This window comes from Notamacropus eugenii, chromosome 5, assembly GCF_028372415.1.
Source record: "Notamacropus eugenii isolate mMacEug1 chromosome 5, mMacEug1.pri_v2, whole genome shotgun sequence".
NCBI classification, from domain to species: Eukaryota; Metazoa; Chordata; class Mammalia; order Diprotodontia; family Macropodidae; genus Notamacropus; species Notamacropus eugenii.
In genome coordinates, this window is record NC_092876.1 from 155,789,981 (window position 1) to 155,813,971 (window position 23,991).

At 37.0% G+C, this 23,991-nt stretch overlaps 1 protein-coding gene across 3 annotated transcripts in view; it reads right to left on the bottom strand.

Moving 5' to 3' along the window:
• ARHGAP42 (Rho GTPase activating protein 42) overlaps positions 1-23,991 on the bottom strand; it is a 379,722-nt gene that overhangs the window by 255,908 nt on the left and 99,823 nt on the right. For all 3 annotated transcript variants that reach the window (XM_072611294.1, XM_072611293.1, XM_072611296.1), the window contains exon 4: positions 6,004-6,065. In XM_072611294.1, coding sequence (XP_072467395.1) covers positions 6,004-6,065 — 62 coding nt within the window. The remainder of the gene's footprint in view (positions 1-6,003; positions 6,066-23,991) is intronic.

Genomic DNA, 23,991 nt, shown 5'->3' on the forward strand with positions numbered 1-23,991 from the left:
TTCAGCACTATGAGGTGATAGTCTAGTTATACCCTACTCTGATCAGATCACATATGGAATATTGTGCCCATATAGGGGTCATGAGCTAAAGAGAGTTAGAGTTAAGAGAAAAGTTTGACCAGGATAGTAAAGGGCCTTGGTATCATGTCATATGAGAATTAGTAGGTAGAATTTTAAGAGGGGGAAGAATTAGGTAAAATTTCTAAAAATCAGAATTTGCCAAAAAGTTGGGGGTGTGGGGGATGGCTGTACCAGGAGCTACATGGCGTCCAAGCATCCTGTCCCTTAATAGATGTCTTCAAGAAATGGCTGAATGACTACTTATTGAGGCATACTATAAAAGGGATTCTGGTTTTTGTATCAGTTGGATTGGATGGATTCTCAATCCCTTCCAACCCTGACATTCTGTAATTCTGTGAATGTTAAAATTATTGTTCTGTCCCATCTTTAAAGTACTGGGGGGGTGGGGGGGAGGTAGAGGAAGAAGAGGAATCCTACCAAAGTCCAAATAGTCTAGAAACATACAACAAACCTGTTTAAAATCCTACTCTTCCTGTTCAGTCTAGACTAGAACTGATTCCCTCCTTCCTTTCTTTCCCACCCGTCCTCCCCCCAATCATTCTTAAAGGAATTTTCAGCTTTGGATGATTCAGGTGGCATAAAGCAGTCACTGAATAAGAATGTTGGTATGTTAGCACATACCTAACATTTTTTTTCCAACAGAAGTTAAATGTACAACCAAAAGACATCAAAAATTCATTGAGTACTTATTTATATTTTATCTGAGACAATGAAAATAACTGGATGATTTCTAAATTTACTAGACTCTGTAGATAGTAGTATCTAGTTTAAATCACAATATTATTTAGTGAATCAATAATTACATTGCAAAAAAATTATAAAAGTTTAAATCAATAAAAGAAAAATTGTTGCTATTAGAAAGGAATGTGAAATTCATCAACTACTGCAAATTCTCTTCAACATTACAGAGTCTTGATTTAAATCAAACTTAATCATTTCCAGGTTCAAGGTTCATTTAGCACTGGCTAGGTGGCATTAAGTTAAAAGAAAATAAGGCTTAAAAACACTGACCAAAAAAGAAGGTTTATTAGACTTGCTTAAGGATTATATGCTCTCACAAACCAGTAATTTGATAAATTGAGTGTCAATGAATCAGTAACATATGGATTAAATTTCCCCTGAAATACATACCAGTTTCAAAATGATGGAAAAATGCTTAGTGAAATGTGTTCAGTATTCTCCAAATCCCTAAGTATTTGAAGGTTAATTTGAGATAATTCACTGGCCCATAATGATCCTGTGGTCTTCCCTATTTTTTAAAAGTACTATCAGAAATAGGTTATTACTGTTCGTAAAATTTCTAAAGTTATCAGATGTGCATCAAATTATTTCATTTATTCTATAATACTTTAAATATTCCTTAAAGTGGGTACTTGTGTTAAAGGTAGATTTCTGCCTACCTCTTTCTATCCTACCTCCCATCTCCCCCTAATAGCTAAAGCACTTAATAACTAAATTTAGTGCCATATCCCACGGGAACCAAGAATGGAAGAAGTTGGCTGGTATCTCAAGATATTGTTTGGAGGATCAGAGGAACTAGAGCCACATTTTAGAAATCTAATGTAATAAGCAGTGTGCCCTACTTCATGACAATATATTCTGTCCACCATTTTCTTTTGGAGTGGGGGTGGGAGAGATAGTACAGGGGAAGGGGAAGGGTAATCAGACAGTAAATTGTAGGTACAAGGAAGATTTCAAGCATGGTTAGAAAGGTGAACTCCCCAGAGAGATCAAAATGAGAAGGGTAAGCAAAGGTAATTTAGCACTGACCAAGACCAGGGACAAACCTGAGAAGATAAAAGTCCAAAAAGTCTCCAGAAGTGAACACAAAGCAAGCTGGGTCAAAAGACCCAAGATATGGAGTAGGCAGAGGTAACAGAAGAATCGTGACTCTGTGTTGCCCCAGGATCATGTTGGAAGTTTTGAGAAGCTAGTGATGTACCACCTCTACTGAGTGGCTCAATTTGACCATAGGATGGTATCTGCCTAGGTTCTGACAAGTTACCTAGACTGAATTTCAATTTTGATGATCACTTAAAGGGTTTATATTACCCTGCCTTTCTGGAGTGCTTTTCAAGTGCTTTCTAGAGATTTTTAATACTCAATAACTGAATGTGAGAATTCAATATGGTAACTAAGACTGAAAATTCAGTTTTTTGGAAGCAATACCCAAACTCTTACTTGAATCTAACCATAAATATGGTTTAGGTACTAAAATAATTTAAAGAAAACCAGATGCATCTTCATGTAATCTTAATCAGCCTCCAAGACTGAAGTACTACTTGGAAATATTCTACAACCATGGTTGTGTTTGATTTTGCAGCTGCTTATTTCTTAGATGTTCCACATTCACTATGTTGTGTCAATAAAACATAAGCTCCTTGAGGCCTAGTAGTTTTTTTAAATTTTTTTTCTTCCTCTTCCCAGAGACTAGCACAATTTCTGGCACACTTGATTTCTCCAGACATATAACAGGATACTAGGGAGAATTAGCTTCTAAAACATTATATTCCCTCTAAACTCTGTATTTCTTCTATATTTATAAATCACAATGTGAGGGAGATGATGTAATTCTACTGTGCTTTTTTTTTTAATGACAAAAGAGATTTAAACAATGTAGGCTATGTCCCCAAAGGTGAAGGATAAGATGATGCAAGTACACATGTTATATATGTTCCACATGTAATTCAGTTTCAGGTACTACTTGTTAATGCCAAGATGGGTTCAAGCCTAGAGTAGCTTTCTGATATTTCAAACTGCCAATAAAACAAAACAAAATAAGCCTCTGTCAAGTGAAGCTAAATGAAACAATTTACAAAGAAGTTATCTGTAAGGTTTTAAGCTTGATTTATTCTTCTAAAATTAGGTGAGTGAAAAGAACAATTTTCATTTATCCATAGACACTAAAGAATGGAGAGATCTGGTTAACCAAATGTCATAGTAATAAATTCTTGCAATATATGCCATGAATAAACTTCAGGTAGTCAAAGAAAATAGATGAAATTTCATGTTTCTGGTTAGGGTTGAAAAAGTTGACATTCAAGTTCCCTTTCAACCCTGGGATATTATAATTGTAATTTAAGTCACATAAACATACTTGTTATAGGTACAAGGCGTTATGATAGATGCCTGGAACACAAAGATGAAAAAGTAAACAATTTTTGCCCTCATGAAACTTGTAAACTAGTGAGGTAATTAAAAATAATAATACAAGTTGAATTACTGAGTGCATAAAACAGAGCAAATGGAGACATTTGTGATTCACACTTGGTACAACTTCTTTGAAGAGATCATGATTGAAAAAGTCCAATCTATGCATGGAGAAAATGGCACCCACAACTGCACTGAGACAGAGAGAGAATATTCAACAATCACTTAATGAGTACCTATGTTCTAGGAACTCAAGGCACTCATATTCCATCAGATTCTACTACAGCACCCTAGCTACCCTCCTGTATGAGATTCTATTGGAGTAACTGCTGCAGTTGCTCCACACAAATCCCCAACCTTTTCCCTTTTGAACTAGTTCTCTAGTTCCAGCTCCTACCCTGGAGCCATACTATCCAGGTTGCTGAGAGTTAACTACAACTAGACAACCTCACTTGACCACTGCCGCACTCTGGTATATTCCTACCATATCACAACAATTAGCCATGCCATTCTAACTTCCTGTTCTGGGAACAGTTATCAAATCAACAAGTACCATTCCTGGAAAAAGTCTCAGTTAATTTCCCTATGACTCCATTTATAATTTCCATAATTCCCAATAGGTAGGAAATAACAGGAGACACTGGTATTTAATGAATGGGGTGAGGGAGAAGGGAGTGACTTCACAAGACTTCCACTCAAGTAAGGTCATTTTGATAGCTGAATACAGGACGGACCACAGTGGGGGAAGAACTTATCCAGGAAAGCAACCAGAAGCCTACTGCAATAGCTTAGATGTGAGGTGATGAGGGCCTGTAGCAAGATGGCACCTGTGTGAGTAGAGAGAAGGGAACACCTATGAGAAAGGAAGGTAGAAAGAGCAAAACCTGGAAACAGACTGGTTGTTTGGTATGAGTGGAGTAAGGTGTCACAGATGACACTGAAGTTACATGCCTAGGTAACAAGGAGATGGTGGTATACTTGAAAGTAAGAGGGAAATTTGGAAGAGAGAAGGGAGTTTAGATTTGAAAGATGAGTTCTGTTCTGTTTTGTACTAGTTCTATCCTGTGGTAGCAGCTGTACGAATGGAGAGAAGGAATATGAGATGCTATGAAGCTTAAAATGATCATGGCCTATCTATTCATAACAACTTAGTAAATCAAAATATTCTAGGCTGGAAATTAAAAAATTCAGATTTTTTTTGTTTTTGGCTTAAGACTCATCAGATATTTTTTTTTTGCATTTGCCCAGGTGCACTTTGAATTATGTGCAGTCTCCATGGAAACTTCAGTGGTCATTTTTCTTGGATTCATCTGGAGAAGATATTGAGGAGCAAAACTACTGATTTAATTTCCTTCCCAAAAGTTCCATTATTCTTTTAAATTAACTAAGTAAAGATATTCCATTTACTAATAAAATGTTCAAAGAAGACAGTACAACTTAGGCTCCTTAACAAAAGAGACATTATGTTTACTTTTTTATGAAATTTAACAGTACAAAAAGAAACAAAACCAATCTACATGAAACAACAGAAAATAAGCACCTAACTGGTTCAAATGATGGGTCAAATGAAACTACATTTTCTTATGTCTAAGTCAAATAAAAAAAAGCACCACCCTTCAGGCCATTAATAATACTAATCCTCTACCTCTATGCCACCTTCAGATATTCCTTTGCATTCTATTTGGTATTCAAGGTTTCAAAAAACTTCACTTCTACCAATGAGAGTTAAGAGAGTTATCTTTCAGGAAAGTAATAGAGGAAGAGGCCCCAAAGAAGATAATATTTAATGTTACTTCTAGATGCCAGCAAAAAATAGGATCACAATTTTGAACATGGTTCTGATGATGTGTCTGTCATCTGAAGAGGAGCCTAACCAAAGAGGCTTGCTATCAGAAGGCAGGCTATCACATCACAGATTGTTCAATCATAAAAATAAGTGATCTGGGAAGCCATGGACTAATTACAATCTGCATCAATGTAATGGGCATCCACACAAATGAAAATGGCATTTTTCAAAGTACCAAAGAATCAGAAGTAGAGTAATTGACCTCTCAGATCCCTTTCTACTTCTATAGTTCAATTCTAACTAATTTAATGCTACCTCCCTGTGTCCAGAGACTAAAACTCAATAAACCACAAGGGGTTTACTAACAAAAAGACCTAGCTGCGCAAACAAAAAAATCATCACAGCATTATTTATGAACAGCAGAATGTTGGAAACAATAACTGGGGAACAGCTAAGAAAATTCTAACATGGGAATGACCTAGAATGGTACTAACAGTATAAGGTACAGTGACTAAGACTTAAGGAGCACGGTGAGACCTCTACAAAGTAAAGCAAAATGAACAAAGCAGAACTGAAAGAACAGAGGAGATAAGTACTATAGCTGCATAAATGAAGACAACTTTAAACACTGAAAAAATTAAGATTCTAAAAAAAACACTGCCTAACAATGATACTGACTTACAAAATATTCAACCTTTCATCCTTTTAAAAAATGGAAACTACTGAAATGTATCTGCATGTATTAGTAACCACAATTACTCTTTGATGCTGTTTTATTTCAGTCAGTCGACCAGAATTTATTAAGTGCCTATTTCTGGAATTCATGCACTGTGGGAGCTTCAAATGTGGATATACTGGGGTTTTGTAAAATGTGCCAAACCACATATATCATTGACCAAATACATTTTTAAAAAATAGAATGCATGCCATCATTTCTGAGATTGTACAAATGGCTACATTTCAAAATGGTAGAAAATAATACATACCAGTCTTCTCCTCTCTTCTTCCACTGCAATAAGTAATCGAGCAAATTCTTTTAATGACTGAGCTAAAAGGAAAGAAAAGGAGTCATTAGTTTTCTTGTATTGGAAAGAATACAGGAAAGTCTTATTTCAAAGAGTATTATCATCTAAAGACCGATGTTATGGAGGCAGAATATATATATTATACATGTATGTATGTATGCATGTATGCTACACACAAACTTTTTCTGAGTCCTTATAGTGTTTCCAACCTTAGCCTCTTTCATTGAGAATGAAACGTAAAAATTTCAAAGAAAGGGAAAGTTACTAAATGTTGACTGAAAATAGGATACACCATATAATAAAGTAGTTCTCTCTGCATGGGCTATCTAACCTCAACTCCTGAAAATGATTAACAAAATTCTAGCTCCAGCCTTAATCTCCCTCCTAGGTTTCAGTATCACATTTGGAACAATCTACCAATTATTCCACTTACATCTCAAAAACTAAACTCAGCCATTAAGCCCCATCAACTCTGTTACCAAAATCTCTTTAATCTGTCACCTCTTCCTATTTTTACTAGCAATACACACAGCTATGTTACTCATGCTGCCCGGAATAAAGTGGCCTCCAGACCCAGTGCTCTCTCCACTGCATGATCTAGCTAGTGCCTTACCTCTTTGGTGATCTTGAGCTTAAATATAGTTAGTTTGATACTCTGAATCATGCTTTCATTGATATGGATTTTTCCTACTACTACTACATCACAATCTCTCCCATCTCCTTGTCCTATGTGATTATTTTAAAAAAACAATTCATTTTTTCCCTACTTCCCTCCTCCCCACCTCTTCCCTTAAAAAATGAAAAACAAAATCCTTATGACAAGTACATATGGTCACACAAAGCAAAGTCCTGCATCGGCACCTTTTATATAAATGATTCATTCTGTACCCTGAGTCTATCACTTTTCCCTCAACAGGTGGGCAGCATGTTTCATCATTAGGCCTTTGGAGGCAGGTTGGTTGCTATGTTTATAAGAGCTTTTAAGTCTTTCCCGGTTGTTTCTCTTAACAGTTACTATAAAAACTGTTCACCTGGTTCTGGTTATTTTACTTTGCATCAGATCATACAAAACTTCTTTGAAGCTATCCTTTTTATAATTTCTCATAGCATAATAGTATAGCATTATATTCACATACCATTTGTTCAGCCATTCTCTCAATTAATGAACACTCCCCTTAATTTCCAGATTTTTGTTACAACATAAAGAGCTGCAACAACTTTTCTTTTTTGCACATGTGGGTCCTTTTCTTCTTCCTTGGATCTTTTTGGTGGTATTGGTCTAATAATCATAACTATGCAGTTCTTTACTATGTTCCTATAACATCTCCATAAAGTACTAAAAGAAGATGCTAGAGACACCTTCCTTTTTATCCTTTAATGACTTGATAACATCTTTTGTCACTTATTCTTGCTACATACATATGCCTCCTTTTCCAGGGCTACTTATGCTTATAATGTTCCTTATGGCACAGAACAACTCATGCAACTGTGATCATTAACGGCTTATAAATAATGCCTTTAATCTCCCAACTGCCTACTCATTTATCTCATTCCAGTAAATGGTTGGCATTGATTTCTCCCCATTTTCCCTGCCTTCAAAGGGAGGATCAAAATAGATATCTAATAGTGTTCCCTAAAATGTTCCAATGTTTTATTAAGACGATTAAATCTGATGTTTTAATGCCTGAATATGCCCTGGTTTAGACTGAGCACTTTTATTGGTTTTTAGGGTTCCATTTCTCGCCATTAGGCAAGTTATTCAAATACTCCTGGCACCTGAAAGAATTAAAGCCCTTTCCACAAATATTACCTTATACTGCTTATAATTGGAAAGAGGAAAGAAAGGAAAAGACATGTCTGATGCATTACTGATGCAGTCATCTGGAAAAAAAATTTGTCATTAACTTAGTCTTCTAACCTGCCACAAAGACACCATAAAAATGGAAATAAATACCATTCGAGATTAACAAAATGTAAAACTGTTTTGCTTGAATTGTTGCATTCACTAATATACTATTCTAATTCTATTTCACGTCCCTCCCTCCCTCCATCTTTGGGCTACCTACCTAAAAAGAACCCTTGAATGGAGAACAATTACATACAGCCAAATTACCAGGGGTGATTGGGCACCTTCATTATTCTATAAAATAAAGAAAGTTAGAAGCCAGGGAACCAATCAGTTCCTGTTAATCATGTGGGAGAAAAACTCTAGGTTTGTTGCTGTTGTTTTTAAAGAAAAGGAAGGAGGGGAAGTAATTTTGTGATATCTGAATGGTAAAACACCATACAATAACTTCATACATTAATGATTATAAAACAAAAAAAATCATTTCTTTTCATTATTATCTCTATAACTGATGGGAGAATAAGAATAAAAATGTATATTATAATTGTTTCCTCTCCTTTTTTCATCCTGACTAGACAAGCATGGTATCATCTCTCATCCCCATCTCCTTCTTTCAAACCACTGCAATGATTTTATTTATCTCTTTGATAAGTCAAGGAGAATCTTGAATCAAATAGCAGACTTACATAGAAATGATATTTTCATCAAAGCAGAAAAAAAAGCTAAAGCTATATGGAGAATGTTGTAGCCACCAGTTTGGAACACGGTTCCCATATATGTCTGTTTCCTAAATCATTGATGGTAGAATCCAGGATATAAACATACCTTCAATATTGACAGGTTTCGTTTCTTGCCAAAACTGGAATCTCACTTGGACCCTTTTCTAGACAAACAATTGCCCCCAAAGTTTCCAAAAGTTACTTCTCTTGATTTGTAGCTGGTTCCTAGACCATTAATGTGTTTATCAGATTGCCCTAGGTCTTTTAACTAATCCTTTGATTTCTGTTATGGTAATTGTGACTGGAATCCAAAATGATGTAATCTAGGGGATAACATTTCAAGCCAGTTTAGTCAGCACAGCTTAGTTGATTCCAGAAGAGAAAAGAACACTTGTGGATAGAAATTTCATATGACTGATATTAAAAAAAAAACCCTTCCTTTTTTATGTCAGTTCACTTGTGTTAAATTTGGTTTTCTGCTTTACTATTATGATATTCAACAATAATACTCACTGAAGGACTGAATAACAGATTAAATGTTTAGTTAACAGTATGCATTCTCTAAGAGGTATTTTATTAGGCAAGGAATATAAAGATGATTCCAACAATCTTCCCTGCCCTCAACAGCTTCCAGTCTAGTAAGGCGCAGCTTAAACATACCGGCACACTGGAGGTTATGATGATGTTCATTATGGCAGCAGCTCACATTAATATAATAGTTTCCTCAAAATAATTATGTGTAGACTAAATACTCTAGGTAGGATCGATACTTTAGACCTCTGACATTCTCAAATACTACGATTCTGCATTTCTTCCTTATCAGAAAATGAGAAACCTCAAATTCTCTGAGTTCAAATGTGCCACTAAGACCTGGAAGAGACTTCAGAATCCAACTGCCTCATTTTTACAAATGAGGAAATCCATAGCGTTAAAGACATGAAGGGTCTTAGGACCAGGTCACACAGTTACAAAGTAGCAAATTCATACTCAGATTCTAAATTTGGTGCTCTTTTTATTCAAATGCTTCTTTTTTTCAAATACACAAATATTTTTTAGGACTATATAAAAATTTTTTTTAACTATGGGGTAACCATTTCAAGGCTCCTCAGTCCACTTCTAAAAGCTGATACTCCCTAAAGTCAAGTCATCAGTCCTCTTGTTTCATACTCCCTTCCTTAAAGACCTTAAAGACTCGCATGATTACAATTATCCCCCTCTGGACAGGAGATTACCAAAGCACCTCTATGAATTTAAATCTCCCTCAGTCTTCAGTGAATTGAGGTGTAACTAGCACCTCTGATTCAGCAGGTTCAAACAACCTTGGTGTATCCCCACAAACTCTTCTACCTCCTTTTCTCACATTTTTCAAAGAATTAGCAACATAGAACTAGCTTAGGATGGAGGAGAGAGGATGTAGAAAAAATACATAGATCTGTAACTGCTGGGCTTTTAAGAGTGATTCTAAGTTTTGGGGTCAGCTACAGTTACAAGTCTTTAAGTGGCTGAATACTGCCTTTTGCCATCTGAGGGCAACCACCACAAAAAACCTGCTATTTAAGGGTTTCTGGAATCCAGAGTCAAGCTAGGGTAGTGCAACTAGGTGGCACACTAGGTAGAGCCCTGGGGCTACAGTCAGGAAGTCTGGAACTCAAATCCAGCCTCAGATACTCACTAGCTTTGTGATCCTGGGCAAGTCATTTTAACCTCTGTCTGCCTCAGTTTCCTCTTTTGTAAAATGGGGATAATGCAAGCCTCTACCTTTCAGAGTTTGTCTGTGAGGTCCAAATGAGGTAACAATTGTAAAGCACTTCATTAGCACAGTGTCCAGCACATAACTACCATAAATGGTAGTTATGATGATCATTAAATTTAAATTTGACCTCAAACATTTACTAGCTGTGCAGGACCCTGGGCAATCATGGAACTGCTATTTGCCTCAGTTACCTCAACTGTAAAATGAGGATAAAAATACCATGTATTCCCCAAGGTTGTTGTGGGATCAAATGAGATACTTGTAAAGCACCTAGCACAGTGCCTGGTACATGATGAGAGCTTAATAAATGCTTGTTCCCTTCCTACCCTCATTTCCTCCCACTAAATGGCAATTGTTTACCCAGGAACCCTGAGGGTCTCCCCCTCCCAGTTTGATTATTTTTTTAATTAAAGGGGCCATCCCTTGAGTAACTACCCCTTTGCAGCTACTCTGAGAGCCCAGTTCAGCTCTTTCTTGTCCTACTTCTAGCAAGAGTCTAGGTCTTAGAAGTAATAACTAAATGGTAATTGTTTCTCTTTTACCCAGGAATCCTGAGGGTCTTCCCTTCCCAGCTACGGACAGAAGACTCCAGCTCTCCATTCCTTGATTTCCCATTACTTAATGAAAAGTTCCAGCTTTTCAACTTGGTATTCCAAGCCCTCCATGATCATTCCTTTCTGGTCTTATAATCCTACTACATGTACTTGTTAATCAAGCCAAATAGCATCATGGAGAACAGAAATGGAAAGAAAAGGTGATAAAGGAAAGGAGGGGTGAGGGGGATAGAAATGAGGAATCAGGTGGTAGTGAGGTTTCAATGATGATCTACAAGCATTCAGAGTTGCTGGGATGTGAAGGGTATGACCAGGTGTGAGAATGTTCATCAATAAGTAAAGGATGCCACTCCCCTACCTTAAAAGGACAGGCAAAGCAAGGGAAAAGAAGCTGACCCAACGGTTGCTTTTCTTTGCAATGGAGCTTCTCTGCATCCTATCTGGGAGATCAGGCTGGCAGTAGAAGGAGATAGAAAGATGCCTTGTTCTGGAAGAGTAAGAGACAGGCCAACAACTCATCCATGTTATATAATTATATCCAGAAAAAGTACATTGCTCCCCATTCCCACGGACACAGGAATTTCACATGGGGAAGATGAACACAGATGTAGAATGACACACTGAAAAGGCCCTAACGTGGGAAGACATAATTCCTTGGTGTAGGGTGAGACAGAGCAGGCAAATCACCCCAGCACTCAAAGAGACAGAACCAGAACAGTCCTTTCAAGATAAGGAAACTTTCTTAGGTAGTTTCCTAAGTAGAAGGAAAATGAACATATGACTGAATGAAGAACTCAAGAATTTCCAACCAACCCCAAACCCAGTGGGAGGACCTAGGAATGAGAACATGCCCTGAGAGCCCTTTCTCAAGAGGAAATACTTCTGGGAAGAACAATTAGAAGCTAATCAATTATACACTAAGCCCCCAGAGGCCCAACTTCCTAGTGAGAGTGATGAGAACAAGCAGTTCAAATGCTGCTCAGTACCCAAGGGAAACAGAGAATCCCCCACTGGCCAGTCCTATGGGAGCTTGATATTACTAAGAGAACAGGGACCGCTGATTCTGGTGGGACAGGTCAAGAAAGTGTAGGTCCAGAGCACAGACAATGACAGACACACATCCCACCTCTGGAAAAACAGGGAACAGAGGGGAAGGGAACACCAGGTACCCAAGGTTGCATAACACTGTCAGACCAGGAAACGTGGTTAGCAGATCTTGCTTAGCTCTTTTCTGGGATACAGGAAAGAGTTCAGTATGTGTGCCCAACAAATGAGTAGACTTGGGAAATGACTGACACATATAAAAATAGCTAACATTTATAAAGCGTTTACTATGAGTCAGATACTATGCTAAGCACTTCACAATTATTATTTTCATTTGATCCTCACAGCAACCCTGGGAGGTAGGTATTATTATATCCCCATTTTACATATAAGGATACTGAGGCAGACAGAGGTTAAGTGATTTGCCCAGGGTCACACAGCTAGTAACTGTTTGAGGCCAAATTTGAACTCAGGGACTCTTCCTGACTCCAGGGACCAGTATGCCCTACCCCACCACTGTATCATATATAAAATTCAAAAGCATCAATAAAATTTATTTTAAAAGTAATTTTATAAATTAAAAAATGTATGTATAGATGCCTCAGTGTTGTATATACCCAGAGCTGAAATAGGAAGCTGAAAGATCACCCCTTTCTGATGGGGAACAAGAAGTCTCATCCTTCTGCCTAAAGCACAGCTGCTACATATTTGTGCATATGCCTGATTGCTTACAACTATGAGCTGCTTAAAGACAGGAACCTTTCTATCGCCACAGCCCAGTGAAGAGCTCATTCAACACATATTTACTTAGTTCCTACCATATCCAAAGATTCTTCGTCCCTTGTTTCAGCCTGTCAAGATCTTTTTTTGGATGCTAATTCTACTGTCCAGTGTTAATTAATTCAGCCAATTCGGTGTCATGTAAAAATTTAATAAGCATGTCATATAAGATTGTATCCAAGTCACTGATAAAAATATTAAAAAGCACAAGGCCATGCACAGATTCCTCAGGATCTACATAGGAGGTCTCCTATCAAACTGACACTGAAAAATGAACTACTAAGTCTATTCTTCTAATCAGCTCTGAATACATCTAATTGTCTTACTGTCTAGGTCACATTTCCCAATCTACTTCACAAGAACATTTAAGAAATATCTGTTAATAGTTTTGTTTAAATATAGATAAATTATATTCATTTTCTGTTAAAAAGCAAAATTAAGTTAGTCCAGCATGATCTTTTCTTGATGAAATCATTGATATGTTCCCCACCACCTCCTTCTAGGTCTATAATAGTCTATTTGGCATACCACTAAATCTGCAAAAATCAGTTTAATAGTATTCTCATTTTTAGGCCCAATCAAACTAACTTAACAACGAATAGTACTTGAATAATTTCTTTTGTTCTTGCAAATTGTTTTGTAGTTAATTATGTAAATACTGACTTTGTCTCAGTAGGTTAACTCAGCTATTTTATGTATTTTGTTTTTTTGAATGGATTTTCTTTCACATATTCCTGTTTTTTGCTAATATCTTACCAAAAAAATCTGATGATTTTTGTGGATATAGTTAATATGTTATTATTTGGCCAGAAAATTTATAAAAGCTTGACAAAAGGAGACAGGTAACTGGACCTTTGTTCTGTACACTGGTTTTTTCCACTTGACGCTGTAGAAGAACTCATCTTTGGAGGTTCCTATTAACACTGACCAATTGATTCATAAAAGGGTTTCTCACTACAGCAATCTTCTTTTCTTTGGTTTTTTATGGGGCCAAGGTCTCCCAGTGCATCCTAGGTCATCTCTAGTCATCCTGATGAATATCTGGTCACTGGATTCAGATGGCTCTGGAGGAGAAGTGAGGCTGGTGACCTGCACAGCCCTCCCTCACTCAAAACAAAGTCAAATGCAAGTCACGTCATTATTTCTCCGATAGCATGGTCTTCATCAGCCAAGAAGGATGAACACAACCACCTCTTTAATGATCCCTCTAGAATTTTCCCAAGAATCAAAGCCACATTCACTAGCTTATACTTTGCAGACACTGCTCTCTTCATCTGGGGGGAGGAGGAGGTTCAGGGGGGAAACTGAGATGTTTGTTTTCTTCCAATCTTGTGGTAGGTTCTCCTATTTTCTATAATCCTTCAGGCATCACTGGCAATAATTTAGCAATACCATGCTCAATTCATTTAGGACCCAAGGCCAGGTGACTTGGACACATCAAGAGCAACTAGGTACCATCTCTTGTGATTTTCCTACTTATCTTGAGCATCAACTTCCTGTTAGTCATGTCTGCTCTGTCATTTCCAGTGCAAAGGTTATATACTCTTTGGCAAAGAAAACAGAAGCAAAGTAAGAAATGAGCAACTCTGCTTTCTCTCTGTTGACAGTTATCATCTCATCTACTCCCAGCAAAATTCTTATCCCTCCTTTGATCCGCCTTTTTCTCCCTAAGTAACTAAAAAACAAACAAAAACCAAAAAACCCATCCTTTTTGTTGATCTCAGCTTCCCCAAGCCAGCAAGAGCTCATTTAGAGCTTTAGTATCTCTGACTCTTTTTCACAGGAACATAAAGTCATCCTCTTAGCTGAAATTAGCTTCATTTTGTTTGTTGCCTAAACAGACATTTAAGGTCAAGAGTTTTATCATTAGTCTCTTTCTTGCATTTTGTCTCCAGGGAATTTTTGGATGTCTCAACAAGCTATTCCTCTTCCTTCAAAGGAGCTACCCTCAAACTATTGACCGTGAATGATATAGATAGACAGCCTTCTTCCTCTCTCATGTTTTTTAGTATAATTCTCTTTTGAACAGATTTTCAAGACACTCAGTCAATATGTTCTATCAGCTTCTATTAGAAGACTTCCAGCTCTGGCCAGGCATCTATCATCTGCATATATTAAATCCAGAAGTCCAAACCACCTTCTCCAACACTATCTTCTTAGTCATATGTTCACTTTCCCAAATTATTTTATTTACGTCTGCATCCCTTTTCTTATCTCCTTTATATGGCTTATATGTACCTACAGTATATTTACATGTGGCTTCCCATTAGAACGTGAGTTGAGGGCAGGGACTGTCTTTTAACTTTCTTTATATCCCCAGGGTTTAGCACAGTGTCTGACACATAGTCAAAGTTAACAAATACTTAAGGACTAACTGATCTATTCAGTTCAGTTTCTTACCTAAAACTTCAAAATTGTTGGGAATGCTTTTTAGCTTCCTTCTGGCAGCTACTTTCTCTCTCCCTAGTCCTCAATCTCCTCAACTTGAAAATGAGAGAGTTAGATTAGATGATTTCTATAGTCCTTCTAGTTCTAAATCTATGATCCTACATTGTGTAAGGCATGATAAAAGTAGTCAAAATAGATATAATAGTCACAAATGCTAAACCTTAAACATTATAAATATTACTTAAAGGGAGAGCTCTCTTCAGATACATTTAGTACGTATTCTTACCCTGGACCAAATTCTAATAAGCCTACACGCACACACATTGCCATTCAAAATATACTACTTCATTATAGTTTTTTGGTCTCAATTAGACAAACTCAAAGTCATGAAGAAACCTTCTGACCACTATTAGTAAATGAACAAATTTATTTTACCAATGTGAACCTTATAGCATTTTGGTCAGTTAGACAGTCCAAACTCTACTTTGATAGCTAGTAAATGACATAACAAAATTACAAAGATGTCCTGAGAGATGGATGGACCTTCCTACTTCCAAGGATACAGTTGATCTGGACCAGAGAGCTTGAATTCATCAAAGGCAAACAAGCACTCTCTTATAAAAACTTCACTCATCTTGTGCATCAGCTTCCTGGTAGTCATATTTGTTCTGTCATTTCTAGTTCAAAGGTTCAGAAGACCCAGACCCAGAAATAATCCCTGGGCTCATTTGTAGGAAAGGTAGGATTAAGCTGGGCATCTTTAAGCTTTTCATGACAGCAGTAGCTTAGGACATGACGTTTTGCACTCTTTACTTTGGAATCCTTTAGCCCAAAACTTTCATCATGGTACTTCTCTTGCATTGGTATGAATCTATAAAGTGATAGCCACACCAATTACAATTTCAATAGTGTACAGAAGACATGGTATGAGGACAAAAGATGTCCCAGTATATCTTCCAAAAGTACTTAAAAACTCATCAACTCACAAGATCAATGTGGCCCAACACACACACACACACACACACACACACACACACACACACACACACACACACACACCCCCTCTGAATCGTTTTGCTATTTCCTATATAAATTTTTGTTAATAAAATGGGTGAGATAATGCTTAATGGTAGAAAAAGAATGACATCTAAGAAGAGTTTTAACATGTAAAAGCAACTGTATGTCTTACTATTATTTGTACTAAGATTTCCACAATAAAAATAGGTTTCCAGCTGTCCTTTCTGGAACTTTACCAAATGACAATAAATTTAACACACCCTTTCTGGAACTTTACCAAATGACAATAAATTTAACACACGTTTTGCTCTTCTTTTTAAAAACTATTTTTTCATGGAGATAACTACATAGATATATTTGGGTTTGTTTTTAAATACCATATTACCAACGCTATGAAAAAATATTAACTTTTTAATTCACAAGTCAAGAAAATTCAGGTCTAGGTCTTGCACTTTAGGAAATAAAACAGTCAATAGGCACATAGGTAGTTAAGTGATTTAATGCCAGAATCAGACCAAGTAAAAATATTGCCCAGAAAATTTAATATCAGATTTAGAATTATGCCCTAGGTCACTTTTGGTTTATGCTATAGTAAATATCAAATGAAGGTTAACAAAGTTTCTAGGAATAATTCACATAGTGAAAGGAAATCACAACTCTAAAAATTGTTATAAAGTAACTTTAGGTACTTTATATTTTCATTTTTTGGCATCTTATGAGTTGAAGTTCTCCAAGTGCTCTTTTTCACAAATGACACTAAAATAAGTGAATGAATCCTGGGAACATTGCATTACTTTTCCTCTTGGAAAATGGCAGGTTCTCAAGCTGTTAAAAGTCTTAATGATCAATCACCTAGTCCAGTGATATCAAACTCAAATAGAAAGAAAGGCACCTGTTTCTAAACCATACATAAAGATCCTCTTTGGTCACAGTGACTTATTTATTTTGTTAAATACTTTCCAATTACATTTTAATCTAGTTCCAGTTGTGAGTAGTACAAGTGCCATCTCTGATCTAATCCAACTACCATATGTTACAAATGAAAAAACTGTGGGGCAGAAAGGTTAAATAACTTACCTATGGTCAAACAGTATGTAAGTAACAGAGCCAGGATTTAAACCAAAGTTTTGACTCCAAATGCAAAAAAGATCAGAATTTGATATGCAACTAAACAAGTAGTATTCACCTGAATCCCCCAGCACTAGCATCTGATGTACCTATAGTAACCCAAGGACCTCCAGGTTGTGCCACGTACCTTCTGGCTGAAAACCATAAGACTTTCAGGCCTTTCCACTTGGTCAAGAGCTAAATTTTCTTTAATTTATACCATTTCCTCTAATTAGAATAATTAGGTCCATGAGAACAGACAGAGACAGCCTCAATTCCCCTATTTCTATCCCCATTACTTAGCAGGTCTTGGCAGAAAGAAGGCACTTAATAAAGGCTTTTTGATTTGTTCCTTCATCCATCCATCCATCCATTCATCTATCTATCTAACTATCCAAGAAGAGCTGTAAATGAAAGATGGGCTTGGGTCCAGAACTAAAGAGAATAATGAAGAGAAGGAGTGAATCACATTTATGAAAGTGTGTCCTGACCTGAGGGACCTCAAACTTCTTGTCATCATCAGGGTCCACTCTTTAAGACTGCTGACCTTGGAACCAGGAAAATCTGAGTTAGAATCCTGCCTCAGAAATTAACAAGTTGTTTGACCCTGGGCAAGTCACTTACCATCTCCAGGACTCAATTTCTTCATCTGTAAAATGAGGGGATGGACTATCTGTCCTCTAAGCTTCCTTCTAGCTCTAAATGTGTGGTCCTTTTCAATTCCAGATAACTAACATTCATTAAGCAGGTGACATAGACAAGCAGCGTATCTTTGAAAGTTACATGGCAAATATCTTTTATTACTAAAAGGAAAAGCAAGCTGTATGTAATTGATATCCACAGTTTCATGTACCATCCTTTTTGCTTTTCTATTTTTTTATGTGAAAATGCTTGTTTTATTTGGTGGCAAGTCCAAAATTTTTAAAAACTTTAAATAAAAACTAGCATTCTAAAATCAAAACTGAATGGAAAGAACCCATTTGAAACAATTAATATCTATTAAATACCAGCGCTAATGGTATTTTTGAATTGTAACATGAACCCACCCATTTAGAAAATATTCTCACAAAACATAGGCAACTATAAAAGATTAACACTTCCCTGTCAAAAAGTAGGAAAAGGACTGGCAAAAAGAGATATTAAAGAACTGAACAGGTCATAAACCTACAGAAATACTTTTGCAACGGCCATATATCATTTCAAGTAAGAGGCAAGCTGGATAATAGGTATATATCTTTGAATAAAAAATCTAAGCTACAAGAGTGGAGGTCAAAAGGTCTTCTGAGGATAACAGCAGAAACTCAGTCAATGACAAACCAATCCAAAAATTAAAATGAATAAATTGATGAATCATACAAATTTCTTTGTGGAAACTGAAAGCTATTTATGATGGAGATTCAGGATAGTTCATTACCAGGTAATCGTAAGGACTAGGAACTTAGTGATTAATGTAAACTATGTTAGAAGTAGTCATGACAATATAACTGCAATACAGGCTATACAAATTAATACCAGTCCAATACCTGGGAAGGCACGTTCTATTGGTTAGAATTCCCTACCAACAGCTCCCTATCTTTCAGGAACTGACAAAAAGTAAATTTCATGCTAGAAATACACAGACTTCAAAATATCCTGGAGAATTCCATCAATGAAATGAACTAGAATAGGACTGTTATCAGAGATCAAATTGTTGTTCACAATAATCTAGCTATAACATTCATTCAAAAACTTAAGAACAACAGTTTGGGGTTGTTTTTTTTTTAATGTCAATATCCCAAATATTATGAATGATTCCTTAATTGTCAAATCTAATGACCTTTTCCTCACCCTTACTGATCTTTCCTGCACAGAAACCGTAGATCATCCTCTCTTCTTGATATTTTTTTACCTCTAGGTATTTGTGACAATAACCTGTCTTGATTCTCCTCCTATCTAATAATCAGTCCTTCTCAGAGTTATTTGCTTGAGATTCATTCAGACCGTGCCTGATAACTACTTACATCCCAAAGGCTTACATTCAGTGCTTGATACAGAGTAAGTGCTTAAAAAAAAAGTCTTTTCACTCCTTTATTCTTTGTTCTTTCTATTGTCGGAGTTGTACCACAAATACTAGATAAGCCCAGTGAGAATGAGATTACAATTACCCCTTCCACATTAAGCCTTTCCCCATCGAGGTTTCCATATATCGAGGGTAGGCTTAGGAAATTACCACCAATCTGCGGGCAACTACACTTCTACCACTCCTGTCTCCTACCCCTAGAAGTATAACTCTACACATTTACCTCCTCCAGTGCACTTTTAATTTTCATATTTACTTCATATTTTTAAAATTTCTTTTTCAACAGTATTTTTACTTAACATTGACCTACGTATAGCCCATAACCAAATATATAACCCAAATTTTACAATAAGGTACTATAAACATTACATTAAAAAAAAAAAAATCAGACCTTCTCTGGTACAAAGAGAGATCCAAAAACTTTTACATAGATTTTCCAGATCACAGGGGCACCATGTTCCAGTCAACCCCCTGAGTGTGGAAGGGATAACTGTAAATCCTGATAACAGGAATGGTGACTTCTCCTAGAACTTATTTCTGTCTGAACTCTACTGAAAAACAGAATGAAACAGCAATAATAATTATGATTATATTACATTAAGATCTATACAGCACTATATATACATAGGCATATATATGTGTACACACACACACACACACACGTATACACACACATATCCTCTCTCATCTGAAATTCACAGCCAAGATTAAGAATCAAATTACTATTACTATCTCCAACTTACAGTCGAAGTAACTGAGTCTCACAGGGGCTAACTGACTGGTCAAAGATTACACAGCCAATAAAAATCACAGGCAGTATTCAAGCACAGTTCTTGCTGACTGACTCTTTCTCCTACAAAACACAACTTTTCAGTCCATTAACAATTCAACCTAAAACCAAAGCAAGCCTTTTGCCTAATCCATGCTTGCTTGGAGAGCAGCTATGGAATAAGTGCAGCATCTGCATGATGGATATTTATCAAGCACTCCTAGAGAGGCCACAGAGATACTCTGATCAGATATGCTACTTTTTTTGGTCACAATTAAGACTCCATTGACAGGATATCCACTCAGTCTTCAACACTGGCATTATTTATAGCCACAAACTCAAACTGAGCTCATTTTCAGGGAGCCACAACATCAAATAAAATTTTCCCACTCTATTTGTGGCTTCAAGCCCCAAGGAAGCTTTGCAGCAAAGCCAATAAATCGCTTCCTGAACTGTCAGAGAAAAAGTCATGGAGCTACTGACATGTGCTGGCAGGTCGCTGTAAATACAATCTCGCACGTGGAGACTCTACCCTTACTTCTAAGACTTGGGAGCCACTCGGGACCTGAGGTCTCATATCACATACACATGGGACTTATTTAGTTACCTTTGAGGTAACTAAACCTGATTCACCACAGCATCCGCCTTGTGGTCAGGTTTTTCTACTGCCAAATTATAAATCAGAAACAGACTCGTATTGAGACCAGGCTTAAAAAAACTGGCATTGAAATTCTCCTTTCATATCCTGCCAGCCCATCACTGTGAAACATATATGTGCTCTGGTGCCTCTGGAATAAAGGAGGAACATTTGGCCTAATGTGAAATATAGGGGGTGAGAGGAGATTTTATTAGACATTATTATTTGTGATACAAAAATACTTATTCAAATATTATTTCATAGTTTTATAATTAAGTAAGAGAGAAGAACATATGACCCCATGCCCTAGAAGTTAAAAGCTAAATAATATTAATAAATAAATCTAGAGTCTAATTTCATTGCTGCTAAATGATACAGTCAAGAACTGCCTTACCACTCCTACTCTTCTAGTCTAGTCAAAGGTTCCTGCTTGATACCACTTGTGAGCTCACTCCTTGTCATACCCTGACCCCCATACTGGCCCTGGAGAAGCAGATTATAGTATCTTCCCTTCCTCAAACCTCTCCCCACTCCAGTCTGTCCTCAACACAAGACACCAAAGTGATGTTCCTTAAACTCAGATCTGATCATGTAACTCCTCTACTCAATTAACTCTAGTGGCTCCCTAGTGTCTTTAGGATATTATATAATCTCTTCTGTTCAGCTTTTAAAGTCCTTTCTTACGTGGCTCCAATCTATCTTTCCAGTTTTATTGTACATTTCCCCCCTTCTTTTACTCTGCCAAAATGACCTGCCTTCTGTTCATTACACATAGCATTCCATTTCCTAGTTTCATCCCTGGGATGCACGTAGTCCTCACCTCTGATTCACAGCACCCATCTGTTCCTTTAAGACACAGCTTAAGCTCTACCTTCTACATGAAGCCTTTTCTGATTCCTCCAAATGGTAATGCCCTCTACTTCTTCCTTCCCATCTCGTTTTTATCTCTTTATGTTTATTCAGTATATATTTCCAATATATACTGTGTGTGTATATATATATGTGTGTATATATATATATATTTAGTATATATTTTCAATACACACACACACACACACACACACACACATACTTACTTGCAGCTTCCCTATTAACATAAGCTTCTTGAGAGCAGGAATTATTTCAATCTTTATAGAACACCTAGAGCCAGGAAGACATCTGTTCAAATCCAGCCTCAGACAAGTACTAGCTGTGTGACACTGGACAGGTCTCTTAAAATCTGCTGCCTTCGTTTCCTCAACTGTAAAATGTGGATAATAAAAGCACCTACCTCCCAGGGCTGTTGTAAGAAACAAATGAGATGATATTTATAAAGTGCTTAGCACAGTGCCTGGCATATATATAGTAGGCATGTTAAAAAAAGCTTGTTCACTTCCCCCTCTCCTCTATATTTGTTTACCCAGCACCTTGCTTAATAAATGCTGAGGGTTGACTGATCCTAGTTTTATTACTGGAAGAGACTACAAAAGACATCTAGTTCACATCTTTTATTTTATAGATGACAACGCTGAAGCTAAAGGAAGTACATGACTTATCCAAGGTCTTTCTACTGCTGAAGAACACTAAAGAACTCTAAGATCATTCTTAGCAAACATGGTTCCCCCTTATATAGCAGCAAACTCTACCATGTTACTCAGGACCTGTGTGCTCAGGTTAACTCTTGTTATCCAGGCTTCTCTTTCTAGATTCCTCATTGTAGCAGCAAGCACCCTGACACATCCAGGATGGCCTGTTAGCACAGGTTCTTAGATCTGCTTTTCTAAAAGGAAAACAACTTCTGAAGAGTCAACAATCTTCTTTAATCACATATACCAATGGAGAACCTACAAGCACAGAAATAAAGACCAACAGACAGGGCTTCTAGCTACATACATCAGAGATCAACAGATAGATCCAACTGTCTGACCATTACACACATATGTAGTTACCGGAGAGAGAAGCACCAAAGTCTTCGTTTTCAAAACCAGGAGGCTTCTTAAGGGCTACCCAGAGGCCCCAAAGCAAAACCTCACCTGAGAGCATACATACACTTTTCAGAGCCAGAAATCCTCCTGACTCAGTGCCTTAACAATTAACAAAAGGTGTGGGCCTTCCTACAAAACAAGCAGCCCCTAATCAAGCTTTTCTGAATGGATTTTACCTGAAGCCTATTAATGGACTGGAGGAAGATCTTTAACTCTCATTAACATTACATTAACACTACACTCATCCAAATCTTTCTTTACCCAATTGTTCTACAAGCAATAAGCATGGGTTTCCCCTAATTAAGCTTCCCTTAATGGACTCCACCTGAGACCTATCAACGGGCTGGGGGAAGATCTTTAATTCTCATTAACATTACACTCATCCAAATCTTCCCTTACTTTTCTTAAGGTTCTTCCTTATACCAACTGACTTCCAGACCACTGGAGATTTCTTGCTGTCCAGACTCTCATTATTTAACAGAAACCTCTAGACCAATTGTTGTTTAGTCATTTTTTAGCCGTGTCTGATTCTTCATGACTCCATTTGGGATTTTCTCGGCAATGATACTAGAGTGTTTGTCATTTCCTTCTCCAACTCATTTTACAGAGGAGGAATCTGAGGCAAATAGGGTAAGTGACTTGCCCAGAGTCACACAGTTAGCATGTGTCTGGAGGCTAGATTTATGAATATGAGTTTTCCTGACTCCAGGTCCAGCACTCTCTTCACTGCATCACCTAGCTGCCCTGTGGACCAACCTGATTCCTAAAGCTGCTATCTCTTTGTCTGTCTCATTGCTAACCAAGATTCAGTCTAACAAGTGAAGACCAGAGATGGATGAAACCATCTGTAGTTCAGTTTCTCCATATGTGAAATGCATATATTCCTACCTCTCAATATTCTGTAAGGTTTAATAACTAAGCATCTATGGAAAAAAGAGGAGCCCCTTAGGTGAAAAATCCTATAAAGCTTTCAGCTTTAAATGTTTCATCTTAGCATACTCTCCCCAGGCTAAGCAACGCATTTCTTCTTGGAATGTCTATCCTTAACCGTCAAACAGCAGAGTAGTTTATTTGAAAGATTTTCTTAGTTGCTCATAAAAGCCCAGATTCAAGAAAAACTAAAACTTGCCTCTCTTTGCCACACTCCCTCAAAAAAAAAAAGCATAAACCAGAATCTTGAAGACAAAAGATCTCTCAGTAACACTTATTCCCAAACTTTATGCCAATTGTGTTTTTGCCCAGACATCAGTACATTTTCTCATGACTGCTACCAAATTATATGTGAATTCCAGAGGCAGTTTCTCTTTGTTAT